The sequence below is a fragment of the Tasmannia lanceolata genome, unplaced genomic scaffold, assembly GCF_043159265.1.
Source record: "Tasmannia lanceolata isolate RefF3 unplaced genomic scaffold, GAP_Taslan_0.1 ptg000006l, whole genome shotgun sequence".
In the NCBI taxonomy this organism is placed as follows: Eukaryota; Viridiplantae; Streptophyta; class Magnoliopsida; order Canellales; family Winteraceae; genus Tasmannia; species Tasmannia lanceolata.
The window spans coordinates 4840613-4860667 of NW_027518683.1; the positions used below are offsets into that span (position 1 = coordinate 4840613).

A 20055-nucleotide genomic window follows, 5' to 3' on the forward strand; every position below is an offset into this window, starting at 1 on the left:
TCACTGGAAGGCAGCCAAAAAGGTTATGCGTTACCTGCGAGGGACTTCAGATTACATGCTCACATTTAGGAGATCGGATAGCCTTGAGGTGATTGGCTATTCTGATTCCGACTTCGCTGGTTGTCGGGACACCCATCGGTCCACTTCTGGTTATATTTTTATGCTTTCAGGAGGACCTATTTCTTGGAGAAGCGTCAAGCAGAGAATGACGGCTTCATCCACTATGGAGGCAGAGTTTATTTCATATTCGGAGGCTTCGGCTCATGCCTTATGGCTGCGAAATTTTCTTTCAGGGCTTAATTTGATTGATTCTATTGAGAGGCCGCTGAAACTTCTCTGTGATAATTCCGCTGCGGTTTTCTTTTCCAAGAACAACAAGTCTGGAGACGGCTCGAAGCATATAGATCTAAAGTATCTTGTTCTGAGGGAAAGAGTTCAGAATCAGCATGTATCTGTGGAATACATAAGCACTGCACTTATGTTGGCGGATCCCTTCACTAAAGGCTTGTCACCAAAGCTCTTCAGAGAGCATGTAGCGCGCATGGGATTGGTTGACACTTTTGATAGCCTATGATAGTGGGAGTCCGCATTTGGTATTGAGATACACTATTGTGATCACATTATAATTTATGATTCTGATATATATGATTATTTTCTACCGCTCCATTTCGTGCACATTTTGTAAATGGATTGTTAATAAGAGGTAGAATGTGTCTATATGACTGTTTTGGACCATGTTTACATCTTATGCATGTATGCTTTTACATTCCTATTAGTAAGAATTACTAATAATATAATCATGGGATAGGCTATTGGGTAGAGTTGGTGACCCAATGGTTACATGGTTTATTGTTGGTAGTTTTTGCTAAACGGAATGTTGGTTTATTATCTAACTAATTTAAAGTTATGATCCTTATGTTTGGCTCAAAGATCTTGCTAGCCAAGTGGGAGAATGTTAGGAAATAATCCTAACGGTGGATGTGGCTTTTGCAAGATCGATGGTCAAGATCATTTGGTTAGTTAATTGGTTTTGTGAAAAGTCATTAATGAAAAGACTTTATGTGAAAAGGTATGAACGTAAAGAGACGTTTGGGGAGAGGGATGGGCGTGATGAGGAGTCGCATCTCTTCCCACAAACGCTTATAAAAGAGAACTCTTGGGTCCTATTTGCACACAACAAATTCGTTTTTAATCTTTGAGAATCCACGCTTGAAGAGAAAGAAACCGGTTCCCATCACCGACGGTTGTGTAGCGAAGAGAAACTCAGAGAGAAAGAAAAACCCAATTCATGGCTTCCGGTATGTTTTATTTTTCATTTCAATTCAATCCCTATTGTTCTGTAATTTTCTCAATGTTGAATCGCCAAGATCTGTTGCCTCTTACAGTTGGGTCTCTGAGGATTGAGAGCTGGGGTCTTTGGCCTGACTACCCATTTTTTGAAGACCATTGACAACCAGTCAAACGCGTTTTTGTTCCACACAGATAGTGCTAAAAGACCTGTGACCATGAAATTTCCACGTTTCTTCTCTCAAACGCAAACAGAGGGAATAGGGAAATGATAATTCCACGCAAATAGTGCTAAAACATTGTCACCTTGAAAATTCCGCGTCTCGTTTTTCTTCCAAACACAAAAAAGAGGGACTAGGGAAATGATACTCGGACACCCTTAATTCTATAGACTTTTCTATTACTTTGCCCTGTTTGAATTGAAATTTTTTCTTGAGAAATTGTTTTCTTTCCACAAATTGGAAGGAAATGATATGATTATAGTTTATTTGGACGGAAATTATCATAAATTGTATGTCCCTCTAAATAGGGTTGGTGCCAATTATCTTTTTTTATGTGTAAAAAAAGAGGAGTGAAAGATGCAAGAGCCATCTTTATGCAAAGGATGGAGAAGGCCTCTTGAATAGATCCAGGTCATTTTTAAAATCGGTTGAGAAACTGAATTTGGTTGCACTTAATGATGTGGATCTATTCAAGAGCACTCCTTTAGCCCTTGCCTAAAGAGGACCCTTGCATCTATCATGCCTAGTAAAGAAATTGTGAAATTTTTTATATATTTTTCCGTTCCGAACTTTTCCAAAAAATTCTAGCCGTTGTTTTTTTGTAGACCACAGACACCAGTCACACACATTTTTGTTCCGTGCAAGTAGTGATAAATGACCCGCAACCTTGAAATTTCCATGTCTCATTTTTTTCCAAACACAAACGCGTGGGAATAGGGAAATGATACTCGCACTCCCTTAATTCAATAGACTTTTCTATTCAAGTTGCGACTTTGCCCTATTTGGATTGCAAGAAAAAGATTGTGATGGCAAAAAATTTCTTTGAGAAGCCTTTCCACGAATTAGAGGGAAATAATATGATTATAGTTAATTTGGACGGATATTATCCTAAATTGTGTCCCTCTACAATATAATTTGAATAGAGTTGGTTCCAATTATCTTTTTTATGTGAAAAAAAGGGAACTGATACGTCCTCCCCTCTTGATTACTTGGGACACCCAGGGCCAGTGTGCGTGGCAATCAGCCCCATTAAATCCTTCTTGACGTGAAGCACATCAGCCCCCTGCTGGGTGTCCCAAGTAACCCAAAGGGGCGGATATCTCACTTCCCTTAAAATAATTATGAAATTTTTGACATATTTTTCCTTTCCAAACTTTCACAAAATTCTTGCCATCCAAACAAGAGCATTTTTTTTTTTTTATGTAGACCATGGACAATTGGACAAGCGCGTTTGTGTTCCACGCAAATAGTGCTAAAAGTCCTGTGACCTTAAAGTTTCCATGTCTCGTTTTTCTAGGAAAGGTGTTTTGGAAAATTTCAACGGCTACTTTTTCTACAAAATACTCCCCAATCCAAAACGTGTCCCACTGAAATTCATTAAGACTTTTCTAATCGAGTTGTTTCAATTCTCGAAAGATAGCCAACAACCAAAAATGAGCAGTAATTCCACTGGCTATATTTACAAGGGACTGCAAACATCATTTCCGGAATAAAACACAAAAGGAGCTCCTTTCTCTTTCTCCCACTCTATAATCTAATGGTAGCAATCTCTCTCTTCTTGTTCTTTCTGTATACAACTCCTTTGGCAATAGCTCAACTAAACCAAACCAACGTAACCTTAGGCTCTTTTCTCCTCCCCACGGGAAACACCACTTCATGGCTCTCACCTTCAACCCATTTTGCCTTTGGATTCTACAAAGAAGGCAATGTCTTTGCAGTTGGAATATGGTTGGAGACTGTTCCAAACAAGACAATCGTATGGACTGCGCACCGAGATGATATAACTGTTTCTGAAAGTTCTACATTACTCTTAACTCATGATGGTTGGCTTCTTCTCAAAACTCCGGGTGGCCCGGACAAAAACATCACTGGTGCAAATCAATCAGCTTCCTTGGCTTCATTTCTCGATTCCGGCAATTTTGTTCTCTACGATTCCAATTCCACAATCATATGGGAGAGCTTTAGTTCTCCCACCGACACCATTTTAGGGGGTCAGAGTCTGTTATCCGATAAACAATTGTATTCTACCTACACGGCCACCGACCACAGGACCGGACGTTTTCAGCTAGTAATGCAAGCCGATGGCAATCTCGTGTTGTACCCTATATATAGCTTTCCAACTGGTGCAGATGCTTATTGGAGTTCTGATTCTGTAGGTTCCAGTAAAACACTCATTCTCGACAACCTTGGCAAATTATACCTGGCTAGTAGTGTTGGGATTAATATAACCCTGGCGAATGGCACAAGTTCTAGCAATGAAAGGGCGGTTGTTTACCGTGCAACGCTCGACACCGACGGGAATTTCCGGTTGTATTCTCACTTTTTCTGGGGGAACGGTAGCCCGAATATGTCCATCAGTTGGGTGGCCCTTTCAAATCAATGTGCAGTCAATGGTTTTTGTGGGTTCAACAGCTACTGTACTTTAATGGATACTGAACCCAAGTGCCTTTGTCTACCTGGTTTCGATTACAGTGACCCAATTCATAAGTTTCAGGGCTGTGTGAAGAACTTCACTCTCGCAAGTTGTAACAACAAGAAAGACGAACTAGCATACTCCATTCATACTATAGAGAAATTGGCTTGGAGAGACATTGCATACTTTATTGTAACATCGAATGGAGAAGAAGATTGCAGCAATGAGTGTCAAAGAGACTGTGAATGCGAGGCTGCAATGTTAAAAGGGGATAGATGCATGAAATTGAGGCTTCCACTGATATATGGGAAAAGAGAGGACTCGACCACGACTTTCCTCAAAGTCAGTAATGAAACTAGTACCAATAATGGAATTGGTTCACGGGGGAACTTTGATAACAAAAAAGCATTGCCAACGGAGATTTTAATCATAATTATAGTTCTTGCTGTGTTCTGCATAGCCGTCTTTCTAGTCTCGGCTTTTCTTATTTACAAACTTCAAGTTCAAGGGTACACAATTTTGGCAGAAGCAAGGAATAATATTAGCTTGACAGAAGAGATTGCTCTGCGGTTCTTCTCATACAACCAGCTACTAAAAGCAACAGATGGGTTCAAGGAAGAATTGGGGAGAGGTTCTTTTGGAAGAGTTTATAAAGGCTCCTTATCCAATGGGGGCAGAATCATCGCTGTCAAGAGACTAGAGAAACTGATTGAAGATGGGGAACGAGAGTTTCGAGCAGAGACGAGCGCAATAGGAAGAACCTATCACAGGAACTTAGTGCGCTTGCTCGGCTTCTGTGACGAAGGCTCCAATAGGCTTTTGGTTTATGAATACATGGCCAACGGTTCGCTAGCAAATCTCATCTTCAAGCATACAATGCGCCCTGATTGGAATGAAAGAGTGAGAATTGCAATAGATGTGGCTAGAGGGATTCTCTATCTGCATGAAGAGTGCGAGCCACATATCATTCATTGCGATATAAAGCCTGAAAACATATTAATGGATGATTTCTGGACTGCAAAGATATCGGATTTTGGGCTAGCGAAGCTTTTGATGCCGAATCAAACGAGAACCTTTACCCAAATAAGAGGGACGAGGGGTTACTTGGCGCCAGAATGGCACAAAAACTCACCTATAACAGTGAAGGTGGATGTTTACAGCTATGGGATTGTGTTATTGGAGATTATATGTTGTAGGAGGACTTGGAATTTAAATCTTCCAGATGATGAGATTTTTTTGACAGACTGGGTGTATAACTGCTTTGTGGGTGGAGAGTTGGGCAAGCTCTTGGGTGGTGAAGATGTGGACAAGGCAAGGTTGGAGAGGATGGTAAAGGTGGGATTGTGGTGTATTCAAAACGAACCCCATCTTCGCCCTTCTATGAAAAGTGTGATTTTGATGTTGGAAGGGATTAGAGACATACCAATTCCTCCATCTCCATCTGCTTCTACGTAAGTTGTTATTGATTTTCATTCAAGAGTATTTGTTCATGTATAACTTTAGTTTGTTTGAGAAATTATCTTGTGTTCATGATTATCATGTGATTCTTTGACCTTGATAGGATGGCTGAACTCTGAAGTGAAGTGAGATCCCATCTCTGGCGGTATGCCCGCTAGATAATCAGATCTAGGATCGAGTGGCGGGATCCTCCACTGCATCTTATCATGTAAGATCAGCTAATAGCGAGGCCAATAATTTAGCTCAGGAGGGGCTTCAAGGCCAGAGTTGGAAGTTTTCGATTTTCTCCATCCTTAATATTTCTTTGTTCTATGTCTTGATTTTCTCTTCATATTGGTTGTTGGGGTTCTCCCCGTGTTTCTTTTCTCTATTGATTCAATTCTTTATCTTGTGTTCATGTTTGAAAAATGGGGTGTTCTAAATATAATAAGAAAGGGGAGTCATATTTAGACGCCCAAAATAAAGTAACAGCACAACCCCCATTATTCACTTTAATTAAAGGGGAGTGATAAATCGACCCCCATATATCTTAAATCGAAGTAAATGAAGGAAAATGATGCATATTGTCAAACCAGCCACCATCAATTGTGGGTCTGCTCTTTAAAAGCCTTGGAATGTGGAAAAGAAAATTGTGGGCTCACTACCTTACGATTTTTTACAGAAACGTGTGCTTTTAACGTGGGCACAGAAAGGCCTGCAACCTTCAAAGTATCCATGCGTCGCATTCTTTGTCAAGATAAACAAGGAGGGTCATATTTAGAAGTGTTTTCCTTTATTTGGGTTGCTAGAAAAATGGGAATCATGTGTAAATTCATTTTTCCAATGCTCCTTAACGAGTGCCCCACTCGTTAGCAAAACTCTTTCATTATTTAAAGTGCTCTCATTTCTCATGCAGAGAATATCATTCTCATGCACACAATAATCATTTATCATGGCTGTTGCATTCTCAATGTTTTTGCTATCTCAAACTCCTTTCCCGACAGCTCATCCAAAACAAACCATCCAAACCTTATCGCTTGTTTGGTTGTACCATTAGGACAACTTTATTAGTAGTTTGGTAGTAAGTTATGTGACGATTGGTTGAATAAAGAAATCAAAATCCCATGAGACTACTTACCCAATATTCTACCTACCAGTCCCCTGTATGCTGAGGTGTTACCTTCTAACTCTGCTACAAAAATCTTTTAAAAACACAATTTTTTATGGTAGAGTTGTGGGATTTACGTCTCTCTCTCTCTCTCTCTCTCTCTCTCTCTCTCTCTCTCATACACACACACACCGTGTCTGCTCTACAAAAGCAACAATTTCAAAAGGGATTTGACATCGTTCTGTTTCTTTTTCACTACTTTTTGAAATCCAGTCGAGTTTGTAAGGAGTAGGGTGCTTCCTTTGACGTGAAATTCTCCGCGCTATCTCCATCAATGAAGATGTTGTAAACTCTTTCTTTGACAATGCACTTGCACCTGAAGAGATTAATACATTATGTAAACTCCTCTATTTTTTATGTGCACATAACTTGGTCATCACCAATGATTGCCCGGGAGCACACATATTATGGATGAGATCTTCTGTATTTTGTTCCTCTTCTTACTCATCTTCATCACAGCGCTCTACTCTCTATCATCTTCTTTATGCTCATCGCCAACATCTAGATTCGTAGTGGGCTCACGCTTGGGAGACACTGGTTGGATTTGTGACTCAATTGGTTACACTTATAATACATAATTTGTTGCACGAACCGCGACTCGTAAGAATCACACGGTGGAACTAAAGTCATTTCTGAATTAGATGGGATATCTCCAAATCCTATTTCTCATGCCGAGAATGCCTAGGAGGCTTGCTTATCTCAACAGGAGTATTCATAATCACTATGTCATTTGCCGTTGGAATCGTTGCCCGCAATGTCTACCCGATTGGACTTACGTAAGAAGTTCTCTGAGCCAAATGGTTGAGCATAGTCTCAATTCACTTTGCGATTTTTACTGCCTCAGACAACATCCAAACCGGGTGAAGATAGTCATAGATTTCCCATGAAGACCTCCGATGTAACGTGCTATGTAATGTGTCTCAGTGTCGGAAATATCGTTCCTTAATTGACGATAGCCTGTAGAACTTCTACGTGTAATCTCGCATTGATCTACTACACTGACAATAATTTTGGTACTTTTGGTATTGCTGGAAGAGTAATTTATCATAGTCAATAGGTAGAAATCTCTCAGAAAGGATTTGACACATCTGTATCCATGTTCGAATTGGTTACTTTCCCATCCTTGTACGAGAGGGTTGGAATTGCTCCTAAGCTTGATTATTTTTTTCGAATGGTTCATCCCTTTAGCTTAGTAGCCACAAGTTTCATTTTCTTCTCCTCATTATAGTCAAAAAATCTTTTGTCCGCCTCCAATCAAGGAAGTCTTCTATGTAAAGATGACTGTTAAACTCGGGCAACCCACTTTAATATGATAGTCGCGATCACGAACTGCCGCCTGTGGAACATGACCACGGGCATGCCTACGGTGGAAGATGTCTTCGAATTCCTCCTTGCAAGAGTAATCAACGTCGAGAAGATACGTAACTCCAGGGTCAGGGTGTGGAACTCGTTGTAGAGCTTGAACGGGTTGTCGCCAATCACCGTCGTTGATATGGAGTTGCTCTCCCTCAATTGGATTCAACCGTGCCAATTGCTCTGCCATTTGATTAACATTAGAATGTAGAGCATTAAACATCTCTATTGTTACAAGCAATTGATTTTCTCATTCCACGGAAGCCATGAAACGTAGTAGTGCTCTGATACCACCCGACATAGCCCAAAGTATGAAGAACGAGTTGAGGGTTGACTTGCATCGATCTCTGATCGGAATAACCTTCGGATCCATGAAAGGACGGTAAACTAAGAAGAAGAAAATCCTTTTCTTCCATTATTTAAAAAAAAACAATATTATTCCTACAGGCAAATCCCTTGCACTTAGGTTTTATAGAATGGAAGTTTTTACTCTAAACTGGACTCCTTCTCAATCATTGATCTAATTCAACGGTTGAGATAAACTAGACTCCTACCCTAAGCAAATTGGACTCCACTACCCACACAAGATTCTTAAACAACCAAAGCATACTCGGACTCAACTCGCAAAACAGAGACGTGATGCTTTCCGAACGCTCTTGGACCCTTTATTAACCATTATCTTCAACAGAGACGTGTGCTACATCAATAATTTTGCAATCCATGTATTTAAGCTTCTTTTCTGTATCTCATAAGCATTCATGTTCGTTGGGGAGGCCTGAAAGATTTTACCAAATAGATTCGGATAAATAATACATAGTTAGTATACAGCCATTCAAAAAAAAAAAAAGTACATAGTATACAAATTGATAATTGAGGATAACCTGAAGCATCTTGCATGATTAATTATCGTCTGTATCTTTGCTCATTTCTCTAGAATCAATGAAACTTGAGTTTACTGTGTTTATCTCATAATTATGCTCTAAACCATGATTGAAAAACTCCTTACTATTGCTGTCCTCTTTGGTATGTATGGTACCTAACACTGACAAATTTAGAAAAAAATTATGATTTATTTGACACTTAAAAGAGTACTTAAGAATTACGAAAAATGGTCAGTGGTTTGCAATTGTTGGAACTAACCACGTCCGCAGTGGTAGAAGCAGTGGTCCTAGATGTATTGGCTTGGTTCCCACTGGTAAGCAAGTGGATAGAGTTGTCCCAGAGAAGGAAGGGGGGGAGGAGGGTGGTAAGTTTCATTTGCTGCAGTAGAGATCAGGAAAGTCGCCTCTTCAAAGACACTCCTATTAAAAAAACTAGATCCATTTGTCAAGCATTTCAAACTATGTGAATACCAAGTAGAAGCTAAGTTTAACATCACTATGCATGGAGAGATGGCTGGATGGTCTCACCTTATAAATTAGACCAGATGCCAAAGCAAGAATTACATAAACCTCACTTGGAAAGAACAATTTATTCATAGTTCATATATTCATTTGCCAGGAGATGTAAAGAGGGTGAGCCTTGTAAAGAGGGTGAGCCTTGGCGCAATGGTAAGGTTGTTCCATTGTGACCTGGTGGTCACGGGTTCGAGTCACGGAAACAGTCTCTCTGCAAAGCAGGGGTAAGGCTGAGTACATCTAGCCCTCCCGGACCCTGCAATGGTGAGAGACTCGTGCACTGGGCCGCCCTTTCATACATTCATTTGCCAGGGGATGTAAAGAGTATCCGGTATCTCTTCCTATTTAAACACCTGTCCTTCGGTGGAGAGGTTTTGCAACCAATACCGTGCTGAAAAAAAATATACAGTTACTAGATTCATACCACTCACATCACAAAGTAAGAAACTCTAGGGAGAGAGAGTAGTAACACTCAAACACACCCCCTTGTCGATTTTATATTTATATACTTAATTCGATTTTATTAGTCATAATCACTTGAGAATGGTATATTTGATTGTGTTAGCTTGCCATTAAAAATTAAAATTAACACTTTGAATGACCCAATTAATTGAGCATAAGGTAGAATAGCAGTAGAAGAATATAATACAAATTCAAATTGAAAGTTGTTATACCTTCTGTGAAAACTATATCTATGAAGTTATGGTCCTCTGTAGAAAAATTAAATTAAAGCATTACACTATTGCTGTCCTATTTGGTATGTAGGGTACTTAACATTGGCAAATTTAGAAAAGTTTTATGATTTATTTGACAATTAAAAGAGGAATTAGAATAAAACAGATATAACAGAAGAATAGTTTAGAATTAAGAAAAATGGCCAGTGGTTTGCTGTTGTTAGAACTAACCACGTCTGTAGTCATAGAAGCAGTGCCCCTTCGTGTATTTGCCTGGTTCAATTGCATAGTTCTATCCCGAAAACATTGATGAATAATGTCTAGACAATACCAACAAATGTATGACAGATTATAATTCAGCTTCTTATTCTATCCTGAGTTAGGCTGAAATTTTCATTCTCAAATAAGAAAATCCTAGGATTGGCACCAACTGCACGTGCTGTAGTCAAATTACACTAGCTCCAGACCAGTTTATTTCCATCCTGATACCTTTCGATCTCATCTCCATTTTCAGAGAACAGCAGCCCCTGCGGGCCTTAGAGACCGTGTACATAAACTACTGCGGTTGCAAGTTGCGGCTCTGCGTGATGTATTTGGTCGTGTGGTGGCGAATTCGTTGTTGGGTTATAAAACGAACAAATAAAGGAATAGTAATTTGTTATAGACCATCTCAGTGTTTTGGCTGTTGGGCGCCTGGGGAGAATGGTAATGAAATAACAGGAACTAAAGCCAAAAAACTATGTAAATGGGAAGAGGGAAACTGCCAAATTCAAAAATATAACCAGTAAAAGTAGGTGTTCTTATAAAGAAGAAGGGTTGCCTAATCAGCCCCCTTTCTCTCTATACAAGAATGTTAATAGCAAATTGAAACTATCCTCACTTTGTTGACGATGTTTCACTTCAAAACATAAAGGAAGATTATCTTACTGAAAGGACATTTTAATCCAATCAAAAGTACATGCTTTCAAGCAGCAGAACCACTGCACAAGTTCTAAAAAAAAGTACTTCACCAGGGCCACAACTCAGTGAGTCATCAAGCCAAATCCCATACAAGCGACTCGAGAAGGCATTCACAGAGTTCTTACACCACAGCACCCGGCAAGACGCTACAACAGCTGCCATGAAAGAGATTATTCATCTCTAGATTACATACAGAGCATCTTCATCCATATACATTTCAGTTTCGCGCAGGAACCGGTGACTTGGATCTAATCTACCAATGTCCTCACACTAAAGATATATACACTTCTAAAAAGGAAGCATTGCGATTCCAGTGGCAACGAGATCTTAATTAGAGCTAGTCTCTTTCCAGTCCATGCCATGATCGCAACCGGGTATGAAACTCGGCAACTTTCTGAAACTCTCAGCATTTTTCAATTTCTCTACATTTCTCACGTCCTATTCTTCTTCGTGCCACAAGTCTCCTTATGGAACTCCATTTCAGCACAGCCCTCAGCATCATCCATTTGGTTTGAGCTTGAGCTTTACAGTGATTGGCTGCAGACTGGGCCGCTGATCTGGCAAGGAAGCCGCTGACTGCTGCCCCGAGATCATCCTGTGGTTCTGAGCTCGCATTCTGAGATTGGAATGTGGGGTTGATGTCATCAAAGTATCGCAACTGGTCTTCACCGCAGAAAGTTTGGCCATCGGACCCGACATCAAAGAATAAAGGATTGGTGATTTGGCTCAACTCTCTTGCGTCTTTGTAAACATTGTGGCTCGGGAAACCATGTGACTCCAGATCAGTTCTGAATTCCAGGTCGCCACTAGCTTGCAAAGCATAGTCATCCAAGCTCCTAATGCCTCCAATGGATAACATGGAAGAAACGATGTCCGGTGATGAAACACTAGGTTGGATAAAACTAAATCCTCCAGATATGTGAGTACTCGAAACTCCAGAGGAGTCAGTAGGGAAAGAAACAGGGGGAAAATGCAAAGAGGTATCGGTAACAGAGCTGTTCTCATAGGAGACTACTTGTTCCCAGTGCTGAAATGCAACTCTTACCAATTTGTGAGCCTCTGTCTGATCCAGCAATAAAAAAATAAGAGTTAGAGATGAATTATTTGAGAAAGAAAAAGAAACTCCAAGCCAAAAGAAAACCATGCCTTCTGGGTCTCCGAAAGCTCTTTGATTGGAACATATTGCTGTTCCATGAGTAGTCCCATCACTTGTCCTACAACATTGAATATGACTCCCAGTCTCTGTTGAGCATTGGCAGAATACACATACATCTGGCTATTAAGAGTACATGTTCGAGCATGGTCCACGGTCATATCCCACATCTTAGCAGACATGCCAGTGCCCAGGATCTGCAAAGGTTTGTGCAAAAAACTTGACTGCTAATGAATATCTAAGAGTTGATTTTATGTGGAGGATAATGTATGGCGAGCATAAAAAAACGAAATTGGTGATTAACTCTAAATTTGATGCAAGCAAACTTTATGGACAAGTATATAATTCAGCAACGATGATTCGAGAGGAGATGGTTGACTGGGATCTTAAAGTAGGCTAAGGGCGACCAAAATTAGCAAATTGATTCATTATAATTTATGGGAATTTTTAGTATTTTTATTTAATTTTTGGGTAGTCAATAGGCTTTGATGGGTCTTGTGAAATGAAAAAAAAAAAAGGTTTTGGTAGCTCTTCTGAAAAGGAAACATGAATAGTATTTTTTACCTACTAGTAAGTTTTCTTCTTTTTTTCCTGAGGAGGTGTGTGTGTGTGAGGGGTGGGGGTTGTTATGGCAACATGTAATACACAGTCTGACTTTATTCTAGGCTGCTCTAAAAAAGACATTAGGGACAGGGGGTGAATTTGATCTAACAACAATGATCAGGATTAGCTTTAAGTTTTTAAGCTGTTTTGGGCTTACACACGCATACACAAAGTTTCAACATATTTTCTAGGAATGAATAGTAATGATTTTCCCCTTTGGATTTTACATGTCTTTTTATCTCTATCTACCATTATTTGTGAAGCTCTCTCTAGCACCATTTGTGAAGCTCTATTGCACTATTGAGTGTCACTACAAAAAGGAGACTTCCGAAGCGAACTTTCAACACTTCTAGGGAGCTTCAAATAACTATGGTCCAAGTTATAACCATAAAAAAACTATGATCTAAGATATAAAAAGGGATAGGTGGTCTTACATTTCGAAGCCTCTGAGTATCTATACACAGCAATGTCAGAAAATCCTTAACAGTATTGATGTTCTCACAGCTTAGACGCTTATGGAAAGCACCATCTTTACCAATCTTCTCTAGGCGCCATACTTCATCCATCAAAGATGGCGGATAGTGCTTCTTGTACACTGCAAACAGATAAAAAGGAAATTAGAAGAGAAAAAAAAAGAGCCTATAATTCATTTAAGGAAGATTTTAGTGCAACAATAGCCATACAATAGTCCAATTCAACCCATATGGAAGTGTATATTTTACAATCACTACGCTAGTTGTCAATTCCGCTCCACTCATGACAAAAACTTTAGAATATTCTGTTCTGGAATGTGTTCTGAAAGTATTAGTAACCAATATGCGTTGAACATGGGTATTCCATCTAATATGAGGAATCTGCCTGACACAGATGATTAGAAATTCACTAACTAATAGATATAGCAAACAAAAGAAATTATTTTCATCTAATTGTTTTGTGTTTCATGTTATTCTTGGAGATATCAACTTCAAAGATGTTAAATTATCAATAACAAAGATTATTCAGAAATCAGAAATACTCACATTCACCACGATGATCCTTCACCGTGAAAGCTTCTGTCTTTGCTTCTCTTACTCTCATTCCATCAAAATAACCATCTGAAACTTTTGCCCCTAACTTGAACTTACGACTTCTCGTCCAACTCGAATTGTCTGTAAACACTAGCTCCCCTACTACACCGGTTCCCTCTTTCAGATTCAAAATCACATCTCCCGCCAAAAGTGATCTCTTTCCTTCCCTTTCTCTAACAACGTTGTCTTTAAAATCTCCAGATGTCCAGTTTTCTTCTTCATCACCTTCAGATTCTCCCTCCAAAACTACTATTTCCACCTTCATCGAGGATTCGGGGCCTGATACAACAACTTCCCCAGTTAAGGCATCAACTAATGCTATCGTTACGAAAGGACAGTCTTCTCCTTCAATCTTAGTTCCCGTAAATACCGGAAGAGAAAGCTTGTTCATGAACTGTAACTGTAAGGTTCTTGAGGTTGACGGATGCACTTGTTTCCCAGAATGTCTGTACCGAATTAAAACTCATATCAACCACATAACCTATCAAGGGTTTTTTTTTTTAAATGATTTTTTTTTACAGAATCAAACTGGATGATTAACCTATCAAGGGGTTATTTTCATTGGGTTGTTACAAGGAAGAATTTTTCAACAATAAGTATTAGTTCTCACCGTTTCATGCTGGTTAAATGCTTTGCTAATGCCTTTTCAACTTCCTCTTTTACCTGAAAGCAAAGAACAATTATATACGAATGCCCTATTCAGCAGGAGTGCTATATGTACTGGTTATAAAGTACAGAACATCTACATAGTTTTTTTTTTGAAAGATAACCATTTACAAAGTATACAACATAATCGTCTTCTCCAAGCTTTCACATATTTCTTCTGTTGAATTATTGATAAAGAAAAGGCCTGGAATGGACCTTGAATCTCACAAAAAGATACATGAATAGATGGAATGGACAAGAAACATAATTAAAATACAGTCCCCAAGGGACTATATGAAAAGGCTGAGGTCTTCCATGAAGCTCCTAAGCAGTGTTTAAATACTTGGATGTGACGCGGAACGCAGCCAAGAAAAATCCTTGTTGACTCGGTGCGGACGCAGCCAAGAACGCGGTTGACGCGGTCATAACTCGGGAGAGTCAAAGGAGTTTTTATTGACTCTGTACGGCAAAATGCAGAATGCGGATGCAGTGCAATGCGGAACGCGGCCAAGGTAAAAGGGAGTCGACTCGGGCGAGTTCCGAGTTGAGTCAACGGGTTTTTAAACACTGCTCCTAAGATGTAAGAAGATAAAGATCAATTCATAATCTACAAGAAACCCACATTTTCTTTCATACTTGATACTACCCTTTTTTACAAGTAATAAATATTGTTAAAGGTCATGTTAAGGGCCACAAAATCTGGAAAATAAAATATTTCAGAGACAAAAATTCATGACAAGGTCACCAAACTGGCCATACAGTGGTGGCTATTAAACCTCCATGCACAGCCAACTTGTATACCACCTGATCGGACCACATTTTATTCTGATGGAATCTGAATATCCATTTTCATGATTTTGTCCAAAAAAAACCACGCCTCCAGCAAAATGAATTCAATTAGTAGCCGAGCTAAAAACTACAAGTGAAATCATTGTTGATCATGACATGATGATCACGTTAGCACTGTAATATTTGATAAGAGAACTAAAGAGTAAAATGGATGCATGAGACATGATAAATAGGAAATTGGACCACTAGAGCATAAAGACCAAAGTGATACACAGTGATGTAGTCGGGGCTAAAAAAATCATTAGGTGGACATGAGATAATCTTAAGTTCTCTCGAAAAAGCAAAAATCTTCAGAAACCTCCAGCTTTAGGGCATGACTCAATTGTTAATCAAGAATATAGGGACAATATGATTTTATTTTCCACATTTATTTCCAAGGAATTACTAAATATTAAAAAAAAGGGATCGCATACATTGTCTATGAGCCTGCGTAGATTAGTACAACAGCAATCAATCAAAACATAGAGTTCATCATTTCTACAAAATCATTTGGGGGATATGTACTCACAACTTTACGAAGTAAGGGCTCCACAGCCGAAAAAAACTTCTGAACACGATCATACTTCATAGCCTCAATGATCACTCTAGAAAAAGGAAGAAAAAACATTATAACCATTATCCAATGAAGTATACCAAATTCTTCAAGCATCTAAGCAAATCCATTTTTATTGTTCTAATAGCATAGAAACTCACTACGTGGAAGCAAAACAACTTCATTTCTCATGATAATAATCATATGCATTTCATTTATCCAAGATACTGAGCAAAATCGTAAATACGCAAACTTACTTCATTCTTAATGATAATAAGGACATCAATTTATTTCTCATATCATGTCATGAAAATAAACAAACCCATACCAATTTTCATATTGACAACCATATCCCTTTAACTTCTCATGACAATACGCAAAAGCATTACATTTTTCAAAGTTAGCCAAATCAGATTCAACTTTCATGACAATATGCTCACCATCTTTATTTTTTTTTTAATGATAGATAAGTGTATTAGAGAGAGAGAGAGAGAGAGAGAGAGGGGGGGCGAGGGGACCACGACCGAGATGGTCAATACATAAAGATGAAAACAATGCAACAGAAACGCATACAAAGAATAGAAACTCAAGGAGGCAAAAAGTCAAATATCTCCAGGCTCTCACAAACAGCTCCTGCTCTAGCTAAACTATCGGCCCATTGTTTTTTGCTATTCTCTTCTCTTTTCTTTTAAATAATGACAACTTTAATCATAAAACTATGCATAAAGGACATAGTTAGACCTCAAATTTGAGTTATCTTCAAAAGGTCCAAGATTTGCTTAGAGGCAAAACGCAGTAACATTAGACAAGTATTAACCACCATAAGCTTGCTAGAGAATCCACTAGAGTATCTAAAGGCTGGTAAGAAGGGCACACGCCTCAACTTCATTATAATCTTTCATGCCAAGTAGATTGGAGTCGACTCCCACCACTTCCCCTTTATGTTCAATCATTTCTAAACATGATGCAAACAACGTTGCCACCTTGATGGACCATGGATTGCTGAATGAGGTACCACTATAATTGAGCTTAAGGACATTAATGAGAAGGCCACCCACCAAGCTACTACTTTCTCCACTTTTTTCATCTTTTAATCAACTCCTTCCAACAATGAAGGTCTTGCATTGACATCCCCCAGAGCTCTTTGTGAGCTGGAGCCCAAGGGATGACCAAACTTTTTGATATGTTGAGCAAAGGAACAGCTTTGTGTTCAAAGATCCTCACTCTTTCCAATGATTTCCCTCCTAAGAACTAAACTAGGGATAATGCATTATAAAAATAAGCCCATTTCGGATTTCATGGCAATAACTCCAACCTTATCATAGATCAATATACTATCCACAGTCAATTCATCTTCTTTTTTCATGAAAATAAACAAACCGACTCCAATTTTTTAGGGACACCAGCATAAGAACTTCAACTTTTCATGATAATAAGCAAACCCATTTCAATTTTCACACAAATGATCATAATAATAAACATGCTCAGTTTAAACAAATGAGCCCATTTCAATTTTCATGACAACAACCACACCCAATTCATTTATTATACCGAAAAAATCCAACCCAGTTAAATTTTCATCACAAAAAGCATACCCACTTCAATGTTTCATTAAATGACAGACTCCATTCCACTCTTCATGGGGGATAAGCCAAACCTGTTTCAATTTTCCTGGCAATAAGCATAGACATTTCATTTCTCACTAAAACAATACAAACACCCAATTCACTTCTCCTTTATGTAAATAAGCCAACCCATTGCAATTTTCATTACAAATGGAATACCCACTTCAAATCCCCATGATAGCAAGTAAATCCATCACTTTTCTCATAGTAATCAGTTAAAAATTAAAAACCATCTCAATTTTCATAGCAGTAAACATACCCACTTCTTTTCTCATTACAATAAACCATATTCAAATCATTCTTTCAATTTCCCCAATTTCAAATTTCCTTAATGGGGACCAAAACCCATTTATTGTTTTTATGTCAATAAGCAAACCCAATTCATCCCATTCTTCTAATTATCGATTTAGGTTAGATAAGAAAAAGGTGAAAAAAAAAAATCACTGACCCTTTAAGAGCAGGAACCTTTTGGCGTTTTTCTTCTTGGGTGTTACCATCGGATCCTCCAACCTTGCCTTCATCAGATTGCCGCTTTTGCGACATACTCCAAGTAAGAATTAAGGGATTTGGTGTTGGGCATCAAAGAGCATGAACAACCAATAATGTTACGAACAAGTTAGGAATAAAATAACTTCAATAAAGGGGAAACTTCCAAATGTATCCGTCTCATTTGGATTTGATTTCAGAGATGAATTACTGAAGGGAGAGAGGCGGCTTATAGAAATATAAAAATCTTCTGAGTAATTGATCGTAAGAATGAAAGAGAAATGTTAGGAAACTGAGAGAGAGAGAGAGAGAGAGAGAGAGGACCCAAGAAAACGCGTTAACGGTGGAGAAACGGTCACATCAACGCGCTTCTCTTTCTTGGCGCTTTGTAATTTTGTATGCGAATGTATGGGCTTTTCTATTCTGTCTATGGGCCTTCATCAGATGGGCCAATGTCCAATGGGTTTTCTTTTAAAAACTAGGGTGCAACTTGGGCCGGGCTTAAACCGAACCTGAAGGGTTCAACCCGATTTTGGCCTTGGGGCACCCGGACATGAACCCAAACCCATCCCCATAATTATTTTATGTGATTTTATTGAAATTTCAAAATCTTAGAGTTATAATTTTCTTTTGGAACAATTACCAATGGCGGAAAAAATTAGGAGGAATTATCAATAGGACCCATGCTTTTTAGAAATTATCAACAAGGGACAAAAGAGGTCTTGTCATTAAAAGTTGGACGAAAATGCCCTTTTCTTAAGAAACACGTTTTGCTTTTCCACTTTTTCCTCTTCTCTCTCTTTTCCCTCTTTTTTTTTTACTTTTTCATTTTCAACTTTGTTTTTTTACCTTACCAGTCATCTACTTCATCATTTAGCCACCATTGGAGGCAGGAAAGCTCGAAAACTTGAAACGTGAATTCATTCCCATCTATCTCTATATCTAGGTTTTGTTTTTCATTTCTTTTAGGGTTTTGCATTTCTCCTTCTCCCTTTCAATGGAGGATGAGGAAGATGAATCGTAGGGTACAAAGAAAAAAAACAGTGAAAATGAACGAGTGAGAAAAAAATAGAAAGTAAAAATATGTTCATAAGGGACTTGATAAGCCCATTCAGAATTTGGTAACGCCATTTTGATACTGGATAACCCCAACCGCAGAGACTTGCAAACCCCCTTCCAAAACTCCAGTACCGTTGGACAATTTTAAGGGACATGATAAGCTCATTCGTAAATTTGTAACCCCATTTTGATACTAGATAACTCCAATCCAAAATACTTAAAAACCCCCTTCCAAAACTCTAGTACCCTCGGCCAATTTTCAGGGACTTGATAAGCCCATTTGGAAATTGGTAACCCCATTTTGATACTTAATAACCCCAATCCCAGAGACTTGAAAACCTCCTTCCAAAACTCCAGTACCCTCTGCCAATTTTCAAGGACTTGATAAGCTCATTCGGAAATTGGTAACCCCATTTTTAGGGACTTGATCACCCCATTCAGAAATTGGTAACCCCATTTTTTATACTAGATAACCCAAATCCTAGAGACTTGAAAACCCCCCTTCCAAAACTCCAGTACCCTCGGCCAATTTTCAAACACTTGATAAGCCCATTCGAAAATTGGTAACCCTACTTTTGAGAGTTACTAACCCCCTTCTAGAGAGTTGATAAACCCCTTCTGCTACAAAACCCCCTGCCTATAACAACTCTTCTAATGGCATTACAATTTTGGTCATGATAGAAATAACAAAAGAAATGGATGTTGTTTTCATTAAATGTGCTTCATGTATTACATCCCAATTTGTGTATTACAAAAAAAAAATAAGTAAATAAAAAAATGTGTACCCATCCATTCATGTACTACATCAACTTTTTCTTATACAACCACTTGTCTTCCAAAAAAGTGAGTGAAGCCATCAATGCATCATTTCTAGAACACACCCTAAAATAGAAACCGCTTAAATAGTGGAATGAAAAATAGTAAAAACCCTAAAAAAAATAGAAAAACAAAACCTAGATATAGATGGTAAGAACTCAACATTCAAGTTTTCAAGATTTGCCAGCAACAATGGTGGATGAACAAGGAGGAGGATGAACAAGGAGGAAGATGACTAGTAGGGTAAAAAATCAAAAAGGTGATAATGGAAAAGTAAAAGAAGAGGGAAGAAGGAAAAACAAGGTCAAAA

At 38.6% G+C, this 20055-nt stretch overlaps 2 protein-coding genes across 5 annotated transcripts; one reads left to right on the plus strand and one right to left on the minus strand.

Annotated features, from left to right (window-relative positions):
* The first annotated feature begins 821 nt into the window (after positions 1-821).
* On the plus strand, positions 822-5768 carry LOC143879372 (G-type lectin S-receptor-like serine/threonine-protein kinase LECRK1). Of its 3 annotated transcripts, none has more exons than XM_077381727.1 (3): positions 822-1298; positions 1386-5372; positions 5483-5768. In XM_077381727.1, exons 2-3 carry the CDS (start codon positions 3046-3048, stop codon positions 5496-5498), a joined length of 2343 nt encoding a protein of 780 aa, XP_077237842.1. In that variant the 5' UTR covers positions 822-1298; positions 1386-3045; the 3' UTR covers positions 5499-5768. The 3 variants fall into 3 exon arrangements, with proteins under 3 accessions (XP_077237842.1, XP_077237841.1, XP_077237843.1); XM_077381728.1 differs by having other exon boundaries at positions 823-1298; positions 3212-5372; XM_077381726.1 differs by having other exon boundaries at positions 822-5372.
* A 4940-nt stretch (positions 5769-10708) lies between these two features.
* On the minus strand, positions 10709-18211 carry LOC143879373 (Calmodulin binding protein-like protein). 2 transcript variants are annotated; one of them, XM_077381729.1, is made up of 7 exons: positions 17833-18211; positions 15736-15811; positions 14344-14396; positions 13686-14179; positions 13101-13261; positions 12057-12260; positions 10709-11973 (listed from the first exon to the last, which is right to left on the minus strand). In XM_077381729.1, the coding sequence occupies exons 1-7, from the start codon at positions 17925-17927 to the stop codon at positions 11314-11316; spliced, it is 1743 nt and encodes a 580-aa protein (XP_077237844.1). In that variant the 5' UTR covers positions 17928-18211; the 3' UTR covers positions 10709-11313. The 2 variants fall into 2 exon arrangements, with proteins under 2 accessions (XP_077237844.1, XP_077237845.1); XM_077381730.1 differs by lacking the exons at positions 15736-15811; positions 17833-18211 and adding an exon at positions 14722-14921.
* Between the last annotated feature and the right edge of the window lie 1844 nt (positions 18212-20055).